The sequence below is a fragment of the Trichosurus vulpecula genome, chromosome 9, assembly GCF_011100635.1.
Source record: "Trichosurus vulpecula isolate mTriVul1 chromosome 9, mTriVul1.pri, whole genome shotgun sequence".
Lineage (NCBI taxonomy): Eukaryota > Metazoa > Chordata > Mammalia > Diprotodontia > Phalangeridae > Trichosurus > Trichosurus vulpecula.
Window position 1 is genome coordinate 67,555,155 of NC_050581.1, and position 24,166 is coordinate 67,579,320.

The following is a 24,166-nucleotide window of genomic DNA, read 5'->3' on the forward strand; positions in this document are numbered from 1 at the left end:
GCAGCCCTCTTCACACAGAAAGAAATTTAAAGTAGAAAAATACTCAAGTGTATTGCCTGTCTCTTTGTTTTTGGTTGTGACTGTGACCTCCACCGTATATAGCTAATTCTCCATTACTGGTAGGTCTTTCTGTGACTGAAGTTCATGTGTTTCAAGTAGACCTAAGACTTAGTAAACACCTGGTTTTTTTTTTGTACACAGCACAGTTCACTCTTATTAATAGTAGCTGTTTCTACTAGGGGAAAGAAATAAACTGCTTCTTAGGAACGCATTCTTGTCTATTGCCAGAATTCCCAGTGGGGGAAGATCTGCTCTCTGTTACTTCACCTTCTGCTATGTACCTAATAAATGAAAGGTCCCTTGCTTCTAACCAGTTTTATTCCATTTCTGTTTTTAAATCTAAGAAGCTGGTAGAATTCACTCTTTTCAGAATCTAATCCAGTTTCCAGCAATACAAGTGACCCTGGCCCACTGCCACCTGACCCTGAAAGCTTCTGGGAGTGTCCTTTCTCTGAGGCTGCATTGTCACCAATTAGTTGGTCTTGGCACTACCCACACTCTAGGAGCAGTGCAGTAAATTATTCTATCTCTTGGTAGTTTGCCACGTTCTTGTCCAAATGTCTCTCAATAACCCCCTTCTTCTGATTTTCTTTTTTGGCCTTCTGTGTGTCCCCAAGTGCCTCCCTTCTCCCATCTGGCTGCCATTTTGAAAATTTCTCTGTTCCTATCTATACTTGGCCTTTCAGACTGTGTTATGTTTCACAGCCTGGTCTTTGCCCCTCTTATTACCTTTCCCTGTGTCCATTATCCACACACATGTGCGTATATATATGCATAACTGGTTGAGGGTATGCTGAGCACCTTAAGTTTACAACGTTTAGTGAAGCATTCACACTTTTCTTTTTTCTTTTAGCTATTTTATCTAATACTCAAACCTACAAAATGCTCTGTCCTCAGGTTTTCTTAATTTCTTTTAGTTGGTTAGGGGAATGTGCTTTACCTCCTCGTATACTACCCTCTCCTTTTTCCTCTGGTGTTTTTCCTGTTAGATCTGATTAATTACAGCAGCACTTAAGATCTACATCAAATCAGTATTACCTTTTCTCAGTGCTGTCAGTATTATTTCCAATGCTAAGTAACCAGCGTCAGGTTTTCTGGCTCTCCTGTTTCCTTTTTCCTCCTTCTGTCCTCTTTTTGCCCCCCAATTGATCCTCGAGTTCCTGTCCCATCATTTAGACAACACCAATCAGTTACATTGTTCTGGCTTAGTGCTCATTTGATTAGACCTTCCAGCACAGCAGGCGGTTTTCAAGCTTCCTTTGAGGCCCCCTGTGACTAATGTATTAACATTCATGTGGGTTTCCCTTGGGACAGAGGAGTGCTTACTTCTCCTGGCAGTCAGTCACTCATTGCACTGGGAATCCATTTTAAATAGTTACAGTATTATGATCATAGACCTCCTATACAGTTTAAAGCATGAGACACCTGGAAGATGAGTGGGAGTTAAACAGAGATGTGCATAAAAAATCTCCCATTTGTGCCTCACAGGCCTCTTTTAATCGGGAACATCTGACTCAAAGAATCAGGGTTCAAATAGAAACAAAATCAATTTAACTCCCCTTTAAAGTTTGAATTGTTTGAAGAGAAGATGAACCGTCCAAAGAATCGTTGAAACTTTTATGCAATGACCTGAATCTCGTGGTGCCCATCCTACTTTAGGGAGGACAGAGAAAGAAATGAAGGCACACAGATGCTTTTCAAGAATAAAGTGCAGAACATTGCTCTCTACTGGTTAAGCTTTTCTTACCAAATGAATTTAAACTTACCCAGTTTTGTGAAAATGACTCAATGGTTGTCCATTTCCTCCTGAATTTTGTTTGCTCCTGTTACTAGAACATGATACCTGGTTCCTATAACCTTTTGCTGTAGGATCTTTCACAAACCAAAGCTCATGTTTCATATAGCCTAGACCAGCAGCAAGCTGAGGGGAAGACTAAACACTGGCTGTTTACTGCTTAATTAGAGGTGTGTTCCAGTTTAGGTAGCTATAGTGTGCTTATGTTGGAGCATCTTGTGAACGTGGGATATGACTCAGGAAACTTAAGGGTACCTTCAGGACAAGGCCTTAGGCTCTCTGGCATAATATGGTAGAACTTGTGCTGCATTTATTTTGTATTTGTTTCTCAGGCCATCATTGTAATTGTCTTTACACATAAATTATTTAGATAAAAAGTAACAACAAGGATACAAGCCAGATTGCCCATTTATTGTCAGTTATTGGATTCAGTTTGCCAAGAGATAACTTAGATCTGTAATAGGTTTCCTTTGGCTTTTCAGTTATTTTAAAAGGTATATTGGATTTTTCTTGGAAAATGATGGTATGTATTTGACTTTAAGCTAAAGAAAGCATATGTTTGAGTGCTAGTTAGCATTTATTCTGCTGATTCTCACTCAGTTGTATTTCACTTCCATCTTCTTGCCATTTCTCCTAGGCCCGTGTTACCTCTCAAAGGACTATTACAGTGCATTAAATATGTTGTTGATGGAGTTGTGAACAGTTCCAACCATTATGCAAAGCAATTTAGAATTATACACCAAAAGATGCTCGACAGTGGATGCTCTTTGAACCATCTCTGACACCCCTACGCCTATATCCCAAAGAGTTCAAAGGAGGAGGAAAGGGCTCTCTATGTACAAAAGTCTTATTTGTAGCAGCTCTTTTTTGTGGTAGCACAAAACCGAAACTACAGGCATGGTAATGGAATATTATTGTGCTCTAAGAAATGAGGAAATAGATGACATTAGAGAAACATGGAAAGACTTGTACAAAATGATGAAAAATGAAATGAGTAGAGCCAGAAAAACAACTTGTATGACACTGTCAAAGCAAATAGCTTTCAACAGTCTAAGATCGCTGATCAGTGCAGTGACCACCCTTGATTCCAGAAGACCAGTGGCGAAGTATGCTAACCACCTCCTGACAGAGAAAGGGGAGACTCAGGGTACAGTGAGACATTTTCGATGACCTCCCAACTTGTCTCCCCACCTTCAGTTTATCCTTCCTGTAAGCTACCAGATTTATCTTCCTAATGCGGGTTACCTCATCATGACTTTCCGCTGCTCTAAAACTATCCTTTGTTTCATCCTATTGGCTGCTAAATGAGGTCTGAACTGTTTTTCTTGATTTTTAATGCTCTCCACAGTCTAGTTGTTCCCTTAATCTCTACTGTGACTCTGAATAGACTGGTTACTTTTTCCACAAACATAGTGCATTTCATATCCCATGATCTTTGTATACTTGAAACAATCTTTCCCTTATCACCAATGCTGAACTCCTATCCCATTCATAAGGACCTTGCTCAAGTGCTGATTACACAGAATTACGGAATTTCATTGGATCCAGGCAACTTAAGGGGCCTTCTTAACCAGCCCATAGGAATCCTACTTCAGTAGACTCTCCAGGAACTGATCTTTTCGTGAAGTCTTAATGAGGGAGAATCCAGTACTTCCCAAGGTGGAGAATATACTTTAGGCTAGTTGGAATTGTTTTGTTTTTAATTAATAAAAGGAGGAAGTTCCTAATAACCAGGCTTATCCAAAAATAGAAAGTCCCACCTTAGGAAACAATAGGTTCCTTATCAGTAGAAATCTTGAAATCTAGAGGTCAGTGAGTCAGTCACTGATATTTTGTCTCTGCCTTTTTATTTATTCTGTCACTTCCCCCTCCCCGCTGTGTCTTTGAATTCTTCATATTTCTTGTTCTTTATGGCGAAGTTCAGTCATTCCCCAACCACTGGGTACGTAGATTGTTTCCAACTTCTTCTTTTACAAAGTGTTGCTAAAAAATATTTTTTACAGACCTTTTAGCTTCCTTGACTCTATTATTATTATTATTATTATGATTATTATTTATTTTTTAAATTTTGGTGAGGCAATTGGGGTTAAGTGACTTGCCTAGGGTCACACAGCTAGTGGATGTCAAGTGTCTCAGGCTACATTTGAACTCAGATCCTCCTTACTCCAGGGCTGGTGCTCTATCTACTGCACCACCTAGCTGCCTCAGCTTCTTTGAATTTAAACCTAATAATGGGATCTAAGGATCCAAAAGTATGAATGCTTTTAGAAGTGTAAGTCATTTTCTAAAGCAGTAGATCAGTTCATGGTTCCATCCAGCAGTGAATCAATATACCTCTTTTCCCTCAGCCTTTCCAACAATGAATCTTTCCATCTTTGCCATCTTGACAGGGATAGGTAGTACTAGAATTGTTTTCATTTGCTTTCTCTGATTTACTAATTTTGAACAATATTTAGATGACTGATAGTTTTTGTTTGATTTTGAAAACTACTCGTTCCTATCTTTTTATAATATCTATTGGGGGATTTTTTTTTTAATCTTAGAGATTTCTGTTGTAGGATTTTTGCCATTTTATCAAAGTTGTTCATGTCATCTCTCATAGTAACTATAATACGGCTGGATTAGATTTCTTGCTCTTTTCGTAGTTTTGAAAGTGAGAACCTTCCATTCTTCTCTAGCTTCCCCCCCCCAAACCCACCCCAGATCAAATGACCGTATATTTGGAGTGAATATTTAATTGATTATATCTAGGTAGTTTATCCATTTGGGATTCATTATGGAATATGATAGAAGGCAATGTCCTAAACCTAGTTTTCCTCAGCATTTTTGTTGAATAAAGAGTGTCTTCCTCAACAGGTTGTGTTCTTGGGTTTATCAAGTGTTAGATTTCTGATAATGTTTGCTTCTAAATCTCGTGTATCTAGTCTGTTCCACTGATATATCTTTCTATTTTTAATCTGGTACCAGATGGTTTTGATAATTACCATTTTATATTTTGAAATATAGTCATGCCATATCCCCTTTCTTTAAAAAAAAAAAAGTGCTTTCCCTTGAGATTCTTGACATTTTGACGGTTACTATTGTCTCTCATTTCATAAATTTATTTCCTAAGAGTACTTTTTTTAAAGCTGGCACATTAACTAGTATTGCCATTATTAGCATGGCCCATACATGAACTTTTGCAATTTAGTTACTTATATAGGCATTTTCCCATAATTTCCATAATTCCACATTTTCCATAATTATATTTGTGTTTATAAGTTAACTTCCAGATACAGAAGGAATGAATGAATGAAAAAGACATTAAGCACTTATTCTGTATTAGACACTATGCTATAAGAGCTAGGGACACAAACGAGCAATATACTTCCTGCCCTTCAGGTATTTACATGTAAGTGTGGGTAGATGATACATATAGGGGGAAAGGGGTGGAAGAAAGTACGCACAATGAAGGGTATATGCATGTTCATGTTGCCATGGCTTGGATAGGACCAGGAAGTGACATGCTAGACTTGGAACTGGGCAAGATAAGGCTGAATCCCTTCGGTCAGAGCACAGAGGCCCAGGAGCATTTTGTTGCTACTTTACATTATTCCTGGCTCTTTTTAGTAAAATATAGAGGTGTTCATGATTACAGCCTTATTTTATATGCCTTCTACTTTGCTGAAGTTTTTTTTTTTATCTTTTTTTTTTCTTTTTTGCTGATTGTCAAAAGTTTCTTAGGAAAACCATCATGTCAGTCTTGGACAGTACTCTTCCCTTGATTTCTTTTTCTTGACTTATTGCTATAACTACTATTTCTAGTACTGTATCAAATAATGATGACCTGGCCCTAGAGACAGGAAGATGTAAGTTCAAATCTAGCCCCAGAGTTTAAAAGTTGTATGACCTTGAGCAGATCACTTAATGTTCTGAGAGCCCTTAACAGCCCCCAGAATTTCTGTGATGATCAAATGAGATAACGTTTGTAAAGTCCTTAGCACAGTGCCTGGCACATAGTAAGCATTATATAAATGCTTATTTCCTCTCTTCCACCCTCCCCTCCATGCTTCGCTTTTAATTTTATTGGGAAAATTTCCAGCATTTCCTCATTACAAATAATCTAGCTCTTGGTTTTTGATCAGTGCTTTTGAGCATATTAAGCATAGTCACTTTCCGTGCTTTTTATCTGAGGACTTTTCTGTATCTATTGATATAGTCATGTGGTTGTTTTGCTTTTTTATTTTTTATATGATTTGTCGTGCTAATTGTTTTCCCAAATGCATTCGTAGTTTATATCCAACTTGGCTATAATTAATATTTTTTGATACATTGCTGTGATCTCTTTGCCAATAATTTCATTTAGCTTTTTTTTTTAATTTGTATCAATATTCATTCACTACTGATGTCAGACTTTAATTCATTTTTTACTCTGTCCTTATGGACAATGGGAGGTAAAGGAAACAACTCTATGCCCTTCTTTTCTGTCATAAGCTCTGAGATGGAGTGCTTACTTCTCTCCAAGGTTCCCATTATTTCTGTTTTAGCAACTTAATTCCTTCTTGTTAGAATCGGGTCTGAAATTGGAATTCCTTCTTCCTTTTCTCTATCTTTTGAAAAAATAAGTTCATTTGTATCAAAGAAAATCAAGAATATACTAGGTGCTTTTAGTACAGAGAATTCTAAAAAATTCCTGGACAATTAAAATCCCCCATTCACTAATGTATCATGTTCCTGCTAAGTTTGTGATTTGTTTTCCAAACTCCTCATCTATTTCATTCTTCTGTCCAAGTGGTCCAAAGCAATTGTACTCCAGTACTCTCTTGGTGCCCATGTATTTCATAGATCATTTCTATGAAGATGTTTATCATATGTTTTTACAACAACTGCATATCTCTAGTATTTCAAGCTGCCTGCTGGTAACAAACTCAGCATATCTAGAACAAAACCCATTATTTTTCTCCCTAAATCAGCCCCTTCTCCTAAATTTGCTATTTCTGCCGATAGCAGCACCATTGTCTATGTTACCCAGGTTGACAGCCCTGTCTTTCCCAAATCTTCACTCTCAGTGACCAACCCGCTCCATCAGTCCTCTACATCTCTGCCGGGTTTTATCAGTTATACCTTCTCAGCATTTCTCCTATTTGTCCTTTTCTGTGATCTTCAATTAATGCTATCCTTCTTCAGGTCCTTACTACTTCTTGGCCTGGACTACTGCTGTAGGTTACATATTGGTCTCCCTACATCCACTCTCTAATCCACATTCCACACAATTGCCAAATGGATATTCCTAAAGTATAGGTCTGACCATATCTTTCCAATCTTTTTCAAGATATTACCATGGCTCCCCATTGCCTTCAGGGTAAATAATAAACTTGTTTTGACATTAAAAACCCTTTACTGTCTGGCTCCAGCCTATCTTCCCAGGCTGATTTGCGTGCACACACACATACACATATACTTCTACAGACAATCTGGTCTACCTCCTGTTCTCTATACACTATACAGTTTAAAGCCCTCTTAATCATATTTGCAAGACAAGTATATTTTAACCAGCCTTATTCAGTTCACTCCATTTCTTTCCAAGAGCTATGTTTCAAGCCATGGTTCAGAAATAGAAACCCTGTCCTCATCTACCATCTTCTTAATTACCTTTTCCCTTTCAAAATCTGCTTTTCTCTTCAAAAGCCCCTGCTTTTCACTCAATAACAGTGAGAAAAACACCACCTGTGATCCTAAGAGGCACAGTTTCTTACCCAGGCCATCCTAATCCCCAGCAACCTGAATATTAGCTTTCATGTTTGTAAAGGCTTAGGAGGCTCTTTGTCACATTCTGGATACATACTCTAGGAAGAAAGAAGACCTTTTTATTATTGTCAAGACAACAAATGTCTACCTTAGTACCCTTCAGCATGAAGTTGCCCACCAAAATCCCTGTCTTTTCTTCCTCTGAGCGGTATTGGATGACCTCTCATCTCAAGGCTTTAATTTAATGTATTTGCCATCCTTCCCTTGTAGCATAAGATGCTTTCTTCTGAGAAGGTATAGTGCTTCTTGGTAAAGAAAGAACTTCATACCTATTATTTAAAGTGTTTATTGGTCCTTCTTCCTTTTCTTCCCGTTGTTTCAGCCTTCTACAATCTAACCTCTTAGGAATCACTTCTCCTTCAAATTTTTTTCCCTTTGTATTCACCTTGCAAAAAAAATCTGTTCTGTTTTTGCAAGGAATAGTTCATTTTCACTGATAACTTAGAACATGGAAAGAGATTCCCCTAAAGATGTAAAATGTAAAAGATTCCCCTAAAGATGTAAAATGACACACATATAACAATTGCTGACCATGTCAGAGAGAGAAACACTAGAGAATTGATAAAAGCTACTGCACAATTCCCCTTGCTTTCCATACTTACTAGATATTGGATCTTAAATCCTTTGACCTCTACGTCAAAGATCTGCCCAGATATTTCAATTATAGATAGATGTTGTTACTAATAAAATAAAAATTTATAGTAGTTTTTTGTCATGTATTTTCTCCACCAACCGGCACTAACAGCACAACTACCATCATGTGGTCACATGAATTTTTTTTTTCTTAGAGGTCTTCATATAAAAGTTCTGTGTGAGATAGTGTTCTGCATTCTATAGTTATTTGTGTATGTATCTTAGCATCTCTACTAGATTATAAGCTCCTTGTGGGAGCAGACATTGTTTTATTTATCATATTATCCTCAACACCTAACAGTACAATTTGTATGTGTACATCCAGTTGACATTAAAAAATTTTTTGAATGAAAAGATGTATTATGTATATGTACAGTTTGAAAGTGTGAGTCCTTGTTTAAATTCATATCAGAAATTTGAGTTTTACCCTTTGAGAAAGACAGTAGCTGCATGCATGGTGTGTGATAAGTGCCAAAGATTTCGAAAGAAGAGCTTATAAACTTAGTTCAGAACAAGAGAGAGAGAAGAAAAAAGCTCTCATTTTTCATTTGTCATAGCGTGTGCACTAAGTTATTTAAAGGGGTTAGGCCTTATAACTCAAAATGATATCACGCCTCCTTACATTTGGAGTAGAAAGATAAATTTGAAGAGCTAAAATTGCATCTGTTTTTGGCTGGATAATGAAGCATGGTAGCGCTTTCCTAGGAAAGTCTATAGCCCTGGAAAGAAAGTGGAAGAGTTGGTAGTAATAGATAATCTAACTCATACTAAAATTTCAATGACTGGTTAATTACCAGAGAAGCAGTGCAGTATAGGAAAGGAACCTCAGCTTTAGAAAAGGTCTGGATTAAGGCACATCACTTAACTGATGAAATCAATTTCCTCCTCTGTTTAATGGGGATGATGATAATCTCTCCTCCCTCCCTTCACAGGATTGTTGTAAAGATGAAGTGAGATCATATCCGTAATGTTCTTTGTAAACTTTAAACTACTATATAAATGTCAGTTATTACTGCTTTTTCAAATGAGATAATGTACTTAATGTACTTTGTAAACATTAAGCCACTATATAAATGTCTTCTTTTATTATTATTAATATAGAGAACAAGGCTTCTAGATAGTTTAATATTTAACTTCTTTCTAGGGTTGAAAGAGATAAGAGACCGGACAGGGGATAAAAGAATACTTGGGTAATAGTAATTAGTGTGGAATCACAGAATGCCAGAAACAGAAAGAATCTTAGAAGGGTCATCACATCTAACCCCCTGATTTTGAGGATGAGGAAACTGGGGCCCTTGAGAAGTTGTGGTTTGGTTTGAGGTATCGCAGATGGGTAAAGCAGCAAACACACATCTTCCAACTTAAAGAAAACCAATGCTCTTTCCTCTAAGGAATGATTGGGCAAACTTCCTATTTAAAGTGTGCTTGTGTTGGAGGGGAGGGACACCAGTCAATATTTAAGGTGCCCAGGACGTTGTTTCTAGTGAATAAATTCGACACGTGATAAATTTAGGGCTTTCCCTTGTTGTAGGGAAAGTTGTTGGGGTGGAGGGAGGAGGTTATTGAAACCAGTGGGGAAATTGTCTTATAAATGGAAGAAAAGCAGTCATAGTGAATGTAGTCTTGGGTAGAAGGAAAAATCTTGCTCCATAGAGCTGAGTACTTTGCCAGTTGAAAAGGAAAGACCCCATTGGCAAGAAAAAGCTGGTGAATGAATGGAAGAAGTGGAAGGAAGAAGAAGGCGTTCTACTCAGTGCAGGAAGGCTGACAGAGTGACATTATGAGGATGTAGCTCAGTGTTAAACATAGAGCTGAATAACCCCAGGCAAGCCTGGAAAGGAGTGTGTCTAGAAGCTTTGTTTTTTGTTTTTTTAGCATAGGAGTACAATGTGTCATCAGAGTAATTTAAGGAAGTTCAGAGGGTTTTTTTTTTTTTCATTAAAGCATAGGAACTAGCCATTTCAACTTGTGGTAGGAAATTACAGGTAACACTAAAGTGGAATGGTTTTTATGTTTCTTTGAAAGCTCTTTCAGTATTTTATCATGGAAATAGGAAGAAAAAGAACCTTTTATGGGATTGTATGGGCACTCCCAGCTTTTATACTTAGAAATATATTCAAGAAGGAAAAAACATTTTAGTATAGTCAGAAGAGGAACAAAAAAAGTAATATAAAGGAGTCTTCTCCAAGACTGTAAAATTCAAGATTTGAGGAAGGTCCTTTTAAAAATTGCTTTATATTTCTAAAAGCATCTACATTAAGACAGTGCTTGGCAACTAGTAGGTACTTAATAAATATTTATTAACTGACTCACTGATTCATGCAATAGAAGGAATACTGCTTTTGGAATTTGAGTTCAAAATCTACCTCTGCCTCTTACTAGCTTTGCGATCATGGGAAAACCATTTAATGTCCCTGGCCTCAGTTTCCTCTCCAGTAAAATGAAGGGGTTGGACTAGATGACCTGTAAGTTTCCTTCAGTTATAAATCTGTGGTCCTTGTGATAGGCAGTTGGGTGGCATAATAGATAGAGCTTTGTCTGCACTTAAGAGTCGAAAAGAGATGAATTTGAATCCCATCTCAGACACTTCCTGGATGTTTTGTTCTGGCAAGTCATTTAACTCCTCTCTGCCTCAATTTCTTCTTTAAAATGGGAATGATAATAGTACCTAAAACTCAGAATTGTTGTAAGGATCCAAGGAGATTATGTATCTGTGTGTAGACAAATACTTATGCACATAGATATACATACATGTGTGTATAATAAATATGTGTGCGCGTCACTTTTCAAACCTTAAAGTTCTGTTAGCTTTTATTGTCATCATTTGATCCTCATACAACCTGGAAATCAGTTTTACACATCAGAAGGCTACCATCTTTGCTTTTTGTTGGAGAGATGGATGGATAAATGATTTGTCACACAGAAAGTTAGTGGCAGACTGGGATTAGAACTCAGTTCTCTTTCCCTCTTATTTTAGCCCAGTGTTCTTAGCATAGTGCCTCCTGCTGCTACAAAATCATTGGCTTCTCTTATATTTAAACATGAAAACATTAGCTTTAGAAGTACTAAATTTCCTTGGCAAATTAAGGTTTGCTGAACAAGTGGTGTTGGGTCTTTTGAGATTCGAGATTAGAACTACAAGAAGTGTGGCAGGCTAAGCTTTGTGTTTTGTTTTTGCTTGGGGGTCCAGGGCAGGTAGAGAAAATAGAAGAAAATATTGGTCTAGCTTTATATGGCCAATAATAACCCCTTCTCTGCCTGCCTAGTAACTTCTTTGATGCAGGACTCATTACTCTTCTGTGTTCTTCACACTGGTGTCTAGAGAGCTCAGTGAATGGTTACTAGGGATTCCAACACAGATTTTTAGGAATGGCAGATGTCTTATCTTCTGAACCACAGGAATTCTATTTGTGTCTCTTAGTTTCAAACCAAACATTTAACAAAATGATCTTTGGAATGAACAGACAGTGGGTATGTTGGCTTTTGTAGTTTGTTTGTAATTGTACCTTAAATATTTGCCAAGGGCAACAGTATTTAGTCAGAGTATATGATTTGAAAGTTTTGTGTTATTTGAAAATAGATATACAAACACATGGAAAATAATTGCTTAATCTTATTTCATCAAGACATAACTCAGTATGGTGGCCTTCCTGTAGCTGATAAATTTCTTTTGCCATCTATATTAGATTTATTCTGTTACTATTTAATTCTTGAACTGGAATTGATTTCAAGTGAGGGTGAAATAAGTTTAATCAAGTAAAGGACCTATTCAGTGGCTTTATGTCTTTCTCAAGTTAGTTTTCTGACTTAGTGACAGATTTCTTTATGATGAATATTTTTTTCTCTATTCTCTCTTATGTTCCTTTCACCCAATACCTCCTCTTCTCCCCTACCTGCCCCTCCCCAAAAGCGCATACTCCTTTCACGTTACTGCAGATGGTCAGATGCAGCCCGTACCTTTTCCCCCCGATGCCCTCATTGGACCCGGAATCCCTCGACATGCTCGTCAGATCAACACCCTTAATCATGGAGAAGTAGTGTGTGCAGTTACTATCAGCAACCCCACGAGACACGTGTACACTGGTGGGAAGGGATGCGTCAAAGTCTGGGACATCAGCCAACCTGGCAATAAGAGTCCAGTCTCTCAGCTGGACTGTCTGGTAAGTGAGCAGGAACTTATGCACAAGGGTAATTTTTCCTTGGAGACTCAATAAGGAAATAGCTGTCCTGGCTTGGATTTTATTCATATTATGAGGAAATAGAGGCCAGTTCTGTTTCCTGTGCTTAGTATTTAGTTTGACTTTTTCCCCTCCTTAGATTTAAAAGGCTTTATTTATTACTACTGTGGTTGATATAATCAAATCCCACTGCTGCTATGACCCCTCCCCCAATAGTTCATATTTATTTGGATTCCTATTGTAAGAGAGTTTCCCTTTTAGTGAACTGAAACATAGCTAGAAATGCAGCGGGAATTCTTTTCATTCAGTTCTTTTATTTTTGTTTAACTTTTGCATAAAGATTGCATTTTGAATTTTGTTTAACTTTTACATAATTGCATTTTGAAATCAGCATTCTGAAAAATTGACAGCATCTAGAGAGACTTCAGGGGAACATGAATAGTTATCACTGTCGTCTGATCAGGAAAGACCAATGGGTACTAATTATAAATACTCTTACTTGTCTCAGTTAAAGAACAATAGATACTATTATAAAGACTCTTTCAGTGTCTCATTTAAGAAAGCAGGTCAAAATATTAGTTCCAGAGGATAGGTGATGAAATGAACCTCCTGCCTCCTAGTACAGATGTGGTGGACTACAGGTTAGGAATGTTATATGTCCTTCCTGTGGAGATAATGTGTTAATTGGTTTTTCTTGACTTATTTTCTTTGTTACAAAGGAGGCTTCGTGGGATAGGAGTTTATAATGGAAAATAGCTGTCCAAAAAAGGCATTAAAAAAACTTCAAAATTGTGATTTTTTTTTAAAAAGTATGGAAGTTAGCTTATCTCCAAGAATAGGACTGTCATTTTGTAAGTATCCTGTGTAGACAAAAGCTAGAATATATATTCTGTACTGTAGCTATGACTCTTAGATTTATAGACCATATACCATTTGCCTTAGACAAACTCCAAGAGGCCTCTGCTGTCTACAGGATTCCCAAGTTCCCTCTCCTATCCTAGATAAGTTCCTGTGAGTTACACACTGCCTTCTAGGGAATATGAGTTTAAGAAGTTGCTAGGAATCCAAGCAACAGGTTTTTTGGTTTGTTTATTTTTTAGGGACATTGGCTATCTTACCAATCTTGAACCACAGGAATTCTTGTCATTTTTCACCAGATCATTTCATAAAATTCTTCAGTTTTCCTGGACAGAATTCAGACCCCAAACCAGAAACCCACACTGTGTGTGGTATTTGGGGCTATGTAAGGTAGATTTAATTTAAATGTTGACAAAGTCACTTAGCTAAAGTTTCCATGGTTCTTTGAATAGTTGACAACAACTGTTCTTAATCACTGGAAAAAAAAAATCTAGAAAAAAATCTGTAGTATTGCTTGAAAAAAGCACATGAAATTTATTATAGATTTAATGGCTGGATGGAGGAGTTCAAGGTACAGAGAAGGCCCTTTCCTCCTGTTGTTGGTGTGAGTCACCTATTTTTATTTTACTTTGTTTTTTCAATATGTGTGATAATATCTCACTGATTTTGAGAGCAGAAAAGATTACTGTTGCCTTTCAGGGTGGGAGACCTAGTATTTAATGGATATGTTCTCTTCTCGAGACAGACCCATGTGAATTTTTTTTTGTTGTTGTTAGTAAAAACCTACCTGAGTTATGAAGACACAACACACATCTTAGGAAACAGGTTGAGGAGCTATGAGCACACAAAACATGTATCATTTCTTCGTTATTTCAGTGGTAATTCACAGGGTACAATGAGGCAAAGGATTTATAAGCCAGCTTTGAACAGGTTGCCAAAGGGGAACGAGTTATTTCTTCTTAGAGAAAGAAACATGCAGCCTTATGTTTAGTTGTGGGAAAGTGAGTCTGATATGGCCCTGTCTACTGCGTGTAAAAAAACAAAAATGGACAGAGCAGAGAAGTAAAAGCTACGACATCTACATTTGTAGGTCAGTTTGTGATGGCATTTGAAGACAGCAAAGAGAATTTGGGATTCGGATGTTCTGTTTGCTGCACTGCCTTGGCACCTGAGACACCCCAGATCTGAAGTCTCAAACCAAAGTCGTGTTAGGAAGGATAGTATTATTTCTTGTTGAGTAGAATACTGTAGTAATCTAACAGTATTTATTTCACAGAACAGAGATAATTACATCCGTTCCTGTAAATTGCTCCCTGATGGCTGCACCCTCATAGTAGGTGGAGAAGCTAGTACGTTATCTATTTGGGACCTGGCAGCTCCGACCCCACGCATCAAAGCTGAGCTGACATCCTCAGCTCCCGCCTGCTACGCCCTGGCGATCAGCCCGGATTCCAAGGTCTGCTTCTCCTGCTGCAGCGATGGGAACATCGCAGTGTGGGATCTGCACAACCAAACGTTGGTCAGGTAGGTGACTGTGGCCTCTGAAGGAGGAATTTCAGAAGAGACATTGTTTGAGTAGATAATGCAGATGCTCCTGATCCGTAGGCTGCCTTTGGTAGGTCGGTCAGCCAGCATTTATTAAGTTCTTACTGTATGGCAGGCACTGTGCCAAACCCTGAGGTTATAAAGAAAAGGCCCTCAAGGAGCTTATGTTCTAGTAGGGGAGACATGGACATAAACAGGTATATGCAGTATATACATAGAGAGTGAAGAAGAGGGAAACTCGGAGTCCAGCTGAAGTCTAAGCCACATCTGAACTAGGGAAGGCATCCTGTGGGAGGTGGCCAGGGATCCTAAGATACAAGCTATAATGAGAGAGAGCTTTCCAGGAGGTGTGTGATGGGTAGAATCGCAGAGATGGTAGGATTTCATGGGTAAAGACCAGTGCTCTCTAGACCAAGGGTTTTTGTTTTGTTCTGTTTTTTCATAACTTTATTTCAGCATATATTTGGCTTCCTTTCTATTTTACCTTACAAATTTAATATTTTAAAAAAAACATGATTAAGATAAAGGTCCATAGACTTTACTAGGCTGCCAAGGGTACCCATGACCCAAAAAAGATCAAGAATGTGTGCCCTAGACCTTTATAAGGCTGTCACCACAGCTCCTGCCCTGAATTTTTACAGTTTCTCTTTAACCATCTTCACCCCAGTTTTCCAGTATTTGTGTTTTGCCTGAGGAAGGATGAGCACAGGTTGTGAGTGGCTTCATCGGAACTTTTGCTTTAGCTGGAGTTGTTGATCGCCAACATTAGATGCTACCTGATAAGAAACGATGTTATAAACTGTCCAGAATTACTGGAAGAACATATTTCAAGAACATGGCCCTGCAGCATAGGTTTTTTTTTTTTAAAGTATTAGTGTTTTTTCAGACCCTAAGTAAAACTTACACAATAAGCTTATTATGTCTAGCAAAGTCCTGTTGTCTGAGATCCTTTCTGTGTGTTATCTTCTTGACCTTTATACTTGTTCCAGTCTTTAGGGAGTGATTTTTTCGTTCTTCCTTGTCTGTGGCTTCCCTGTTCTTTATTACTAACAATAACTAGGACCTAATACGTGAAAGAAAGCATGGCTTCATTTTAAAATCAATTAAATGTTAAGAATGGAATTGAAATATGTAAGAGATGTTGTGTTTGCTTTTGGATCTCTTGTTTTGTGATGCTGCTTGGATGCCTACCATCCTTGTGGAGTTTACCATCTCTCGTATGTTTAAGTATATATACCAGAGAGTAGGATGAATTTCGACACCTCATTTTCTTTTCAAGCCACTTCTGTAGAAATGGGGTAATTGTTGTGGAGGCAAAATCTGTTATTATTCATGGGTATTGACATGAGTAACAACAGTGCTACTTGCTACTACTACAACTGTGTAAGGCCAACAACACCAGCACACAGGAGGGTGGCTAGCACAGGTTCTTTGATCCACTTTTCTAAGGAAAGCAACTTTAAGGGGTTTACAGTCTCACTTTCATTAAACATGCATATATCATTCACTTAGTTCAGGGGAAAAAGTCAATACCCTGAACTTCCAAGCAAATACAGTCAGAAATTACTAACACAAATCAACAGACAGGCTTCTAGCTGTCTGACCAAAGCTATACATACATAGTTACCAAAGAGAGAAGCACCAACATCTGGGTTTTCAAAGCTGGGGGGCTTCTTAATGGCTACCCAGAGTCTCCACACCAACACTCTTCCAGTGAGTGAGGCCCAAAAGAAAATGCTAACCTCAGAGTATATATACACTTCTCCAAGGTTAGAGCACTTTACACCTCTCAAGGGCTTTACACGTCTTATGACCTAATTAGCAAAAGGGTCTGGGCCTTCCTACAAACAAAGGCAAGACTCAATCAAAGTCACTGGATTGCCTTAGTGCTGAGAAGCACTCTAAAAGAAAAAAACAGTAAAAAGTCCCACTTTGCTTGCCTTTACAATATGGCAGTAGAATTAATTGTACTGATTTGTGGGGCAAGCAAATGAGACTTGATAATACTACTTAAGCTTATATAGCAAGCAGTTCCCTGTCCATTATAGGGCACTCAGTAATTATTAGTTGGATGTTTGTATAGATAGATGGATGAATGGAGCCTCAAGAAATTGATATTATGGATCTCGCTTTGCCTAAGTTTTACCATTTGTTAAACAAGACTAGAATTTGCATGACTTTTACCCATACAGAGGTGTTTTCGTATAATCACAAATTCAGTTTCTGGGCTATCTGTGGTACTTCTTCATATATTATATATACTGTAGATCTAGAGAAAGCTATTGATATGGACCCTTTATTCTAAAAAGTTTCTTTCACAGGCAGAAACTCCTAAATAGGCTTAAGTAGAACATATAAGCCACAAAAAAAAAACCACACCCTCTGAACAAATGCTAAAGCTTTTTACTGTCAAGCATATAATGAAATGCTTTTAGTGGGATAGTAACTAAAGACTAAGTCAAAGAATGTGCATGTTTTAGATGGTGTGAAGCAAAGAAGAAATCCTACTTTTATGAAGATGGCAAGATTTGAGGATTTGAATAATTGATAATAATAACAAGCGTTTATATAGCTCTTTAAAGGTTTGCCAAGCACTTTATACATTTACAGAATCTCACTTGATCCTCACAATAGCCCTGTGAAGTAGGTGCTGTTTATTCCCAATTTGCAGATGAAGAAAACTGAGACAGTGGTTAAGTCACTTGCCCGGAGCTATATAGCTAGTAAGTGCCTGAAGCTGGATTTGAACTTCATGATACCAGGTCCCCGGGGATCCACTGCACTGCTTCAGGCCTTGGAGTATGATTGTTAATAAGTCCTAGACAAGTTTAGGGTGATAGTGGTGAGAATAGGGACCATCCAGCAAGTCATGCACCTGTTCTCAAGGACTTTGTAAAGCAGAGTCCAAACCATTCTCCACATTACATAGAGTATAATAAAATGCCTTCCCTCTTCTCTCTGTGTCCCCTATAAGTTCAATGTCAAGGCCTCTTCCATAAAAATCTTCCTTTGATGCCTCCTTGTCATTATCTGGAGATGACTTTGGGATCTCGAAAGCTATGCCAGTAGACCATAAGCTCTAGGAATTAGTCATGGAGGGAGAAAGACTTGTAGCGTGACTCAGCTGCTCTCCAAAGACCAGTCTTGCCAAGTTTGGAAGGGCTTATCACCAGGTTGACCTTGGTTGATGAATTGGTCAGCCAGAGCACAGCACAGAGTCCTACTAAAGCATGGATGAGTTGGCTGCTTTTATTAAATGGAGGAGAGAATCCACACCCCAGTGAAAACCACAGATTTTTGTAGTACTGAAGCCACTAAAATCTTAAAAATAAAAAATTAGCTTACTCTCCTTTTGTCTTTGTCCCTTTGAAATTTTGGAAGCTGTAGAGTTGTCGTAAAGTTGGAATGGGCTTCCTTGAGAGGTAGTTGGTTCGCTCCTTTTCCCCTTTGGAGGTCTTCAAGCAAAGATTATTGAGTATGCTATGGTAAAGATTCGTTTCTTGGATGGTTTGGACCACGTGGCCAATTAGGTCCCTTTTAACTCTCAAGCTCTCTGATTCTTTAGTGCTTAGAATCAGAAGAGTTTGGGAGGTCCTCTTCTATATTGTAATGGTAAGTCCTAGTTCACTAGTACTCTGACATCATCAGTCAATACAGTTTAGAATTCTAGTGTGTATAAAGCGAGAGTCATAGTACATAGGGACTGGTACAAGGCAAGCAGTACTGGATTTCAAGTCAGATCTTCATCCACAACCTGCTTCTGTCACCAACACCAGGCAAACCTCTCATTCAATAAATGAGACGACTCTCTAAGGTTATAAGTTGCTAAATAGTTAGCAGTCTGCGTGATTTAAGAGAATTTTCTCACCAGGAGTTGCTTACACCAATGAAATAATAAGTATGATTTTTTTAAATGTAGGAGGTACTGTCCAGGGGTACAATGGCTGTCCTATTGCTTGCCTTCTCAGTGGGTGGGGAGGAGCTGGAGGAAGAGAATTTGAAAATGTAAATAAAAAAAAATTTTTTTTGAATGTGAAAGGTACAGTCCTAGGTACTGTGAGCAGTGGCATGCCTAGCATAGTACTTTACGCATAGTAGGTGTGTGTGATTCCTTTGAGAATACTGCATTTGTGCTCCACTTCAAAGTAATACCTTACTGAGATTCCTGCCATTTTTTATCTGTAATTGGCTTTTGACTCTCTTGCCAAGCTTGAGGTCAAGAGGACTGAATAGAACTTGGAATGACCCTTTGTTACTGGGATTTAGGATTTCCTAATGCAAAGCTCCAACACTGAAAACAGAGTTGAGTAAATATGTGAGCTCATAACCCACTGGCACAAAGGGCATCCTTTTGTTGACTCAGTCATGGTAATGGGAGAGTTGAGTTTTCTGGATCCTGCCCTAGTAATGTCGCTAAACCTTCTGTATATTTAATGTGACATTTCACAGATGGCTGTGGGGGTGGCAGGAGATGGTAGATCTCATCCATATTATTAAGCAGGTCTTGTCCTTTTACACCGTGTTCATTTGAGGATGAAATTGGGATTTTGCATGTTGCCCTTTAAAAAAATATATTACAGGTATGAGAGGAGTTGGAACATCTGAAAGAATATTTTTGGGGGAAAGCTAATAAGGAACTATTTAACTTCTCTTGTTTAGTTAGCTGAAACAGAGTTCCATTTCCTTACTGCTTGCATCACAGAAACCATTTTGCAGGTGCAATTTCATATCCTACCCAAGGGGAAGGGTAGTTTCATCTTACACATCAGGAGACACAGAAGAGATGACACATGCCTACAGAGTCCAAAACTAACAACACAACAGTGTTTACCTTGAGCTCTGGCAGGAAATCATTATTCAATCGGGTTTGTTTTATCAGGCAATTCCAGGGCCACACAGACGGAGCCAGCTGTATTGACATTTCGAATGATGGCACCAAGCTCTGGACGGGAGGTTTGGACAATACAGTCAGGTCCTGGGACCTGCGAGAAGGGCGGCAGTTACAGCAACATGACTTCACATCGCAGGTGATGAGTCTTTTTTCCCTTCGAATATACATGTTGGTTTCTTCCAGACCAGTAGAGGTCCAGGCAAAGGAGTGGCTAGGTTGTGAGGTTTTTGTTTTTTTTAAAGAAGTAGAAACACCCACAGTTTTCAGAGTGCCATAGGCCAAGGCTTGTGAAGCATAAGTTGAACTGGTCTTCTCTATTCTGTTTATGTGTAATTTCATTCAAGGAATTTGAGTAGTGAAGAATACACTGTTTTCTTTAAGCAGTATTTGCAAGTCTGTTGTACATATGCTCACTATTTTAATGTAGGTCAAAAGATGATTATTTGATTAATACATAAATAGTGCTAGGAAAATATGCAACAGTGTTCTCATTGGAGAGAAAAATAATCACAGCGGCCTAGAAAGTTATTCGTTTTGCTTTCATCAGGGAGGATAAGAAATGCAAAGCAATCTTAGAGGATCCCAGTTCTGTTACTTATCCCTTAAAATGTATTTGTCACTGATTAGATAAGTGGAGTTTTAAATTAAATGTAAGAAGTGGAAACCTCAGAGCTTTGGGATATTTTGAAAATTAGTGAATATCTCATGGTGAGAGTGGTATGGAATTGTGTCTAAATCTAAACGAGTACTTGGAAAAACTAGGAAGATTCCATCCTCAGGCTAGGGCCTAAAGAGGCCACTCCTAATGGCTTAGAATGGCAAAACTGGTTGATGGTCCTCTAATTTAGAAAGTAATGGCACAGTATCAGTCTCTACCATCCTGTAACTAATACCCAGCAAGACCTTTGTCCCATACCTTAAGACCACATTGGCTAGGGCAAAGGTAGGATAAGAAGCACAGTGCCCAGGGATTATCTCATCCAACTTCAGGCAAGCTCCCATTCTTGGTGTGAGCCCTAGATTTTTCCCCCAGTCCTAGAGGGTCCCAGACAAATTGTCCTTTGGTGAACTTTCAAGTTCTAATTAGAGTGCTGGGAATGTCCTCCCAGAATGAAGCAGCATCATAAGCACTCCCCTATGAGTGTAGACCTAAAGTACACTTTCCTGAAACAGATGCAGACTCCAGCATGTGTTTTCTTCTGCGCTGTTGCCCTACCATCGGCATTATCAAAATTGATCAGAGGTTCATGGATCTGGGCTGATTGTCCTTTATGGTCTGGGGCTGATTGTCATGTTCAGCTCCCCTGAGGGGTGCTTCATCTTTATCCACCTGAATTCATCTCCTTTGCCCAAGTAGGGTTTGAGTTAGTGCCACATCAGTGAGAGCATTCCATGGCACATGCAGAAAAGTAACATTTAGTCTTGCCAACCTCCGGAGGGAACTTTACAATACAGTCAATCCTTTCTAATTGTCATGGGTGTATGATTGAGGGTCACAGCGAACAATGAGGCAGGAAGACTTCAGCCAAGTTAGAAAGACTTCAGGGCCAAGGACAGAAATTGTGCAAAGCCAGCAAGAGAAGAAGTCTTTCCTGCCCACAACAGATCTCCAAATAGATGAAACAAAATAAAGAAAAAAACCAGTGGAATAACAAAAAATGAGGCCATGGGTGGTTACAGTCCTTTTTCAAAGACCATGAACGATCATCATGGGGTCCTTCAGTTACTAGAAGGAGCTGTGTTTAATGATTTCTCCATGACTTCCCACCAATAAAAGGAGTAGAGACCAGCTTTATCAAGTCTTTGAGGGGATAATGATGTAATGTTTCCAGAAATTTTGAAGTCACAGGGAGAATATAACCAGGACTATTAGTTTTCTTTGAAGATGTAATGAAATAGGAAGTAAAATATGCATAAAAATTTTCACACCAGGATTTTTCCTTTTAAGGTGGGGGAGGGGGAATGGAAAGCAAATTTTCCATGAAAAAATTTAGCACCCTTGACTCATCTGGATTTACTTTCTTTTAGTTTAAGAACATACGTGAATGTGTATTCTGTGCCTTTCTTTATTCATATCATTCTCATGTTTGTTGCCCTTAGACAAGTGAAAGCTTGGGGAAGATGCTTAAAATTTTTTCAGCTCTTTTTAGGGGATGACCCCCCCCCCAGAGTCTTTGAGTGAAACTTGGTTCTCCCAAATCTCTACAGTTTTTATGAAAAGGAAAAGTACAGACTATTGCACATTTTATTTCCTTTATGCTTTTTTCTGTCTCTGCTTATAAGGTATTTCTGCTGGAAGTCAAGTACTATGATAATTAACACATTTTTATGTTTTACACATTATTAAATGAGTTTTCCCTGTCCGTATCTAGTAGAGAGAGAGAGAAAGCAATCTAAATATAGACATATCCTGGTTCCATTGATCCTCTTCCCCTTCAAACTTTTTATGCAGAAGAATTAATCAACTTGTTGACTTTTTCTAGATCTTTTCTCTTGGATATTGCCCAACTGGAGAATGGCTAGCAGTGGGCATGGAGAGCAGTAACGTGGAAGTATTACATGTCAATAAGCCAGACAAGTACCAGCTGCATCTTCATGAAAGCTGTGTTTTGTCACTAAAGTTTGCTTACTGTGGTGAGTAGAATAGAAAACAAATCCTTAGGACATATTTAGAAAAACAAACCAAACTTACTGAAGCTCACACGTCAGAACAAATGCTATTGAGTGAAGCAGCTGGATGTAATGATAATAATTTTTCCATTCTGTTAATAATGCTCTCAGAAACTGCTAATGGGTGTCTGCTTCAATCCTTCTAGCTAATGAGAAATGTTCTCCAGACTATGGAATTGCCTTCTTGTAGATTTGGTATTCTTTAAGGAAAAATTTTACCCTTTCCCATCTCTACTTTTTCTATAAAATATACATTGGGAATGGTAGAAATTTACATCATATTATGACAGCTCTATCTATAGATCCAACTCTAACCTCTTTCATGAATTCTGGTCCCATATCTCCAACCTGCTGTCCTATCAGTCTGTCCTTTAGTCTTTACTGTTTTAATTCAGGGCATCAGTATGTACCTAGGTTCATAGGCTCTCATAGTTATCCTTAAATTTCCCTTCTCCCTCAACAGGGAGTTTCCTGTTCAGATATTAAAAGGATGTGCGTGAGTTTAGGTAAATCCAGCATAGCTGTCTTATGATGGGTTTGGGGATTTTTCTGTTTCTTTCTTGTTAAAACTTCCCATGTACCCTTTCTGCTTCTAGGTAAATGGTTTGTGAGTACTGGAAAAGATAACCTCCTTAATGCCTGGAGGACCCCCTATGGAGCCAGTATATTCCAGGTAGGTGCTCCTTTCCTAGAAATAGTTATGAAAGTGTAACTTGTCCATGATATCCGTGGCTTTCCCAATATGTGAAAGTAGACATAAATGTGGTCTGTTTTTTTTATCACTTCTCTCAGTAATGTGTCCTTTTTTTTCTTTTGGTTTTTCTAGTCCAAAGAGTCCTCATCAGTGCTTAGCTGTGACATCTCTGTGGATGATAAATATATAGTCACTGGCTCTGGAGACAAGAAAGCGACAGTCTATGAAGTAATCTACTGAAAACATGATGTGGTTTTAACTTTTAGAGTTGAACCGGGCCAAAATGTTTTGAATTTGTAGAAGTAGAAAGGTTGTAACTTAAGGAACAAAAAGAAATCTGATGTTTCCAAACCTTTTCATGAAACTACTCCAAGTCTACAAAAAGAAGGCAACATCCAGCAAGCTAAATAAAGGTCACCTGCCTAGACCCAAAGGAAGCATGGAGGCAAAAGTGAACGGACAGATAGCCACGGTCTTAGGATTCAGAGACTGTTGAAGAATGTTGGAGCCTTTTATTTTCTTTCTCTGTGACCTCCTACAGATTGCTCTCATTGCCTGAATATGTGAGATTACCTTTCTGTTCTTTGCAGTCCCACTTGCATTCTGTCCTGTGTAGAGCAGTGGTGTCTCCGATGAACTTGTTCCCTGGTTTTGCATCTTGTGATATGTTTTTTGTATTTTTGTTGAAGGTTAAACATTTGTATAAATTGTAAATATATTTGGTTTATTACAGTAAAGGCTTTAGTACCAACAAGCGTTTTCCCCCCTTCTTTATTAAGGGTTTGTCTGGGTGTTGGGAGTGGGGTGGAGGCATTAATATGGGTTTTATAAGCAAGTCCAAAATCTATGTACAGAAGCTTTAAAATGAACTTCTTTGTTCTGTTTAATGAATTTGTATTTGAACTCTCATATTGTACGTGTGTAGCCGAGCAGATGTCTCTTCTGTAGACTGTGAACTGTGTTGAAGCTATAAATGGGAGTTTGCCAGGGACAGAGGGTGTAGAGTGGGGAGAGGGGGAAGAAGTGGGGGAGAAGCTTTTGAGAAGCTAGAATTG

The 24,166-nt window shown here is 38.4% G+C and overlaps 1 protein-coding gene across 10 annotated transcripts in view; it reads left to right on the forward strand.

The window, feature by feature from the left end:
- The window catches only part of TLE1 (TLE family member 1, transcriptional corepressor), a 116,631-nt gene extending 92,766 nt beyond the window's left edge, over positions 1 to 23,865 (forward strand). For all 10 annotated transcript variants that reach the window (XM_036737935.1, XM_036737934.1, XM_036737936.1 and 7 more), the window contains 6 exons: positions 12,186 to 12,435; positions 14,588 to 14,835; positions 19,736 to 19,883; positions 22,231 to 22,381; positions 23,014 to 23,090; positions 23,244 to 23,865. In XM_036737935.1, the coding sequence (XP_036593830.1) occupies positions 12,186 to 12,435; positions 14,588 to 14,835; positions 19,736 to 19,883; positions 22,231 to 22,381; positions 23,014 to 23,090; positions 23,244 to 23,351 (982 nt within the window). In that variant the 3' untranslated portion in view covers positions 23,352 to 23,865. The remainder of the gene's footprint in view (positions 1 to 12,185; positions 12,436 to 14,587; positions 14,836 to 19,735; positions 19,884 to 22,230; positions 22,382 to 23,013; positions 23,091 to 23,243) is intronic.
- The last annotated feature ends 301 nt before the right edge of the window (positions 23,866 to 24,166 follow it).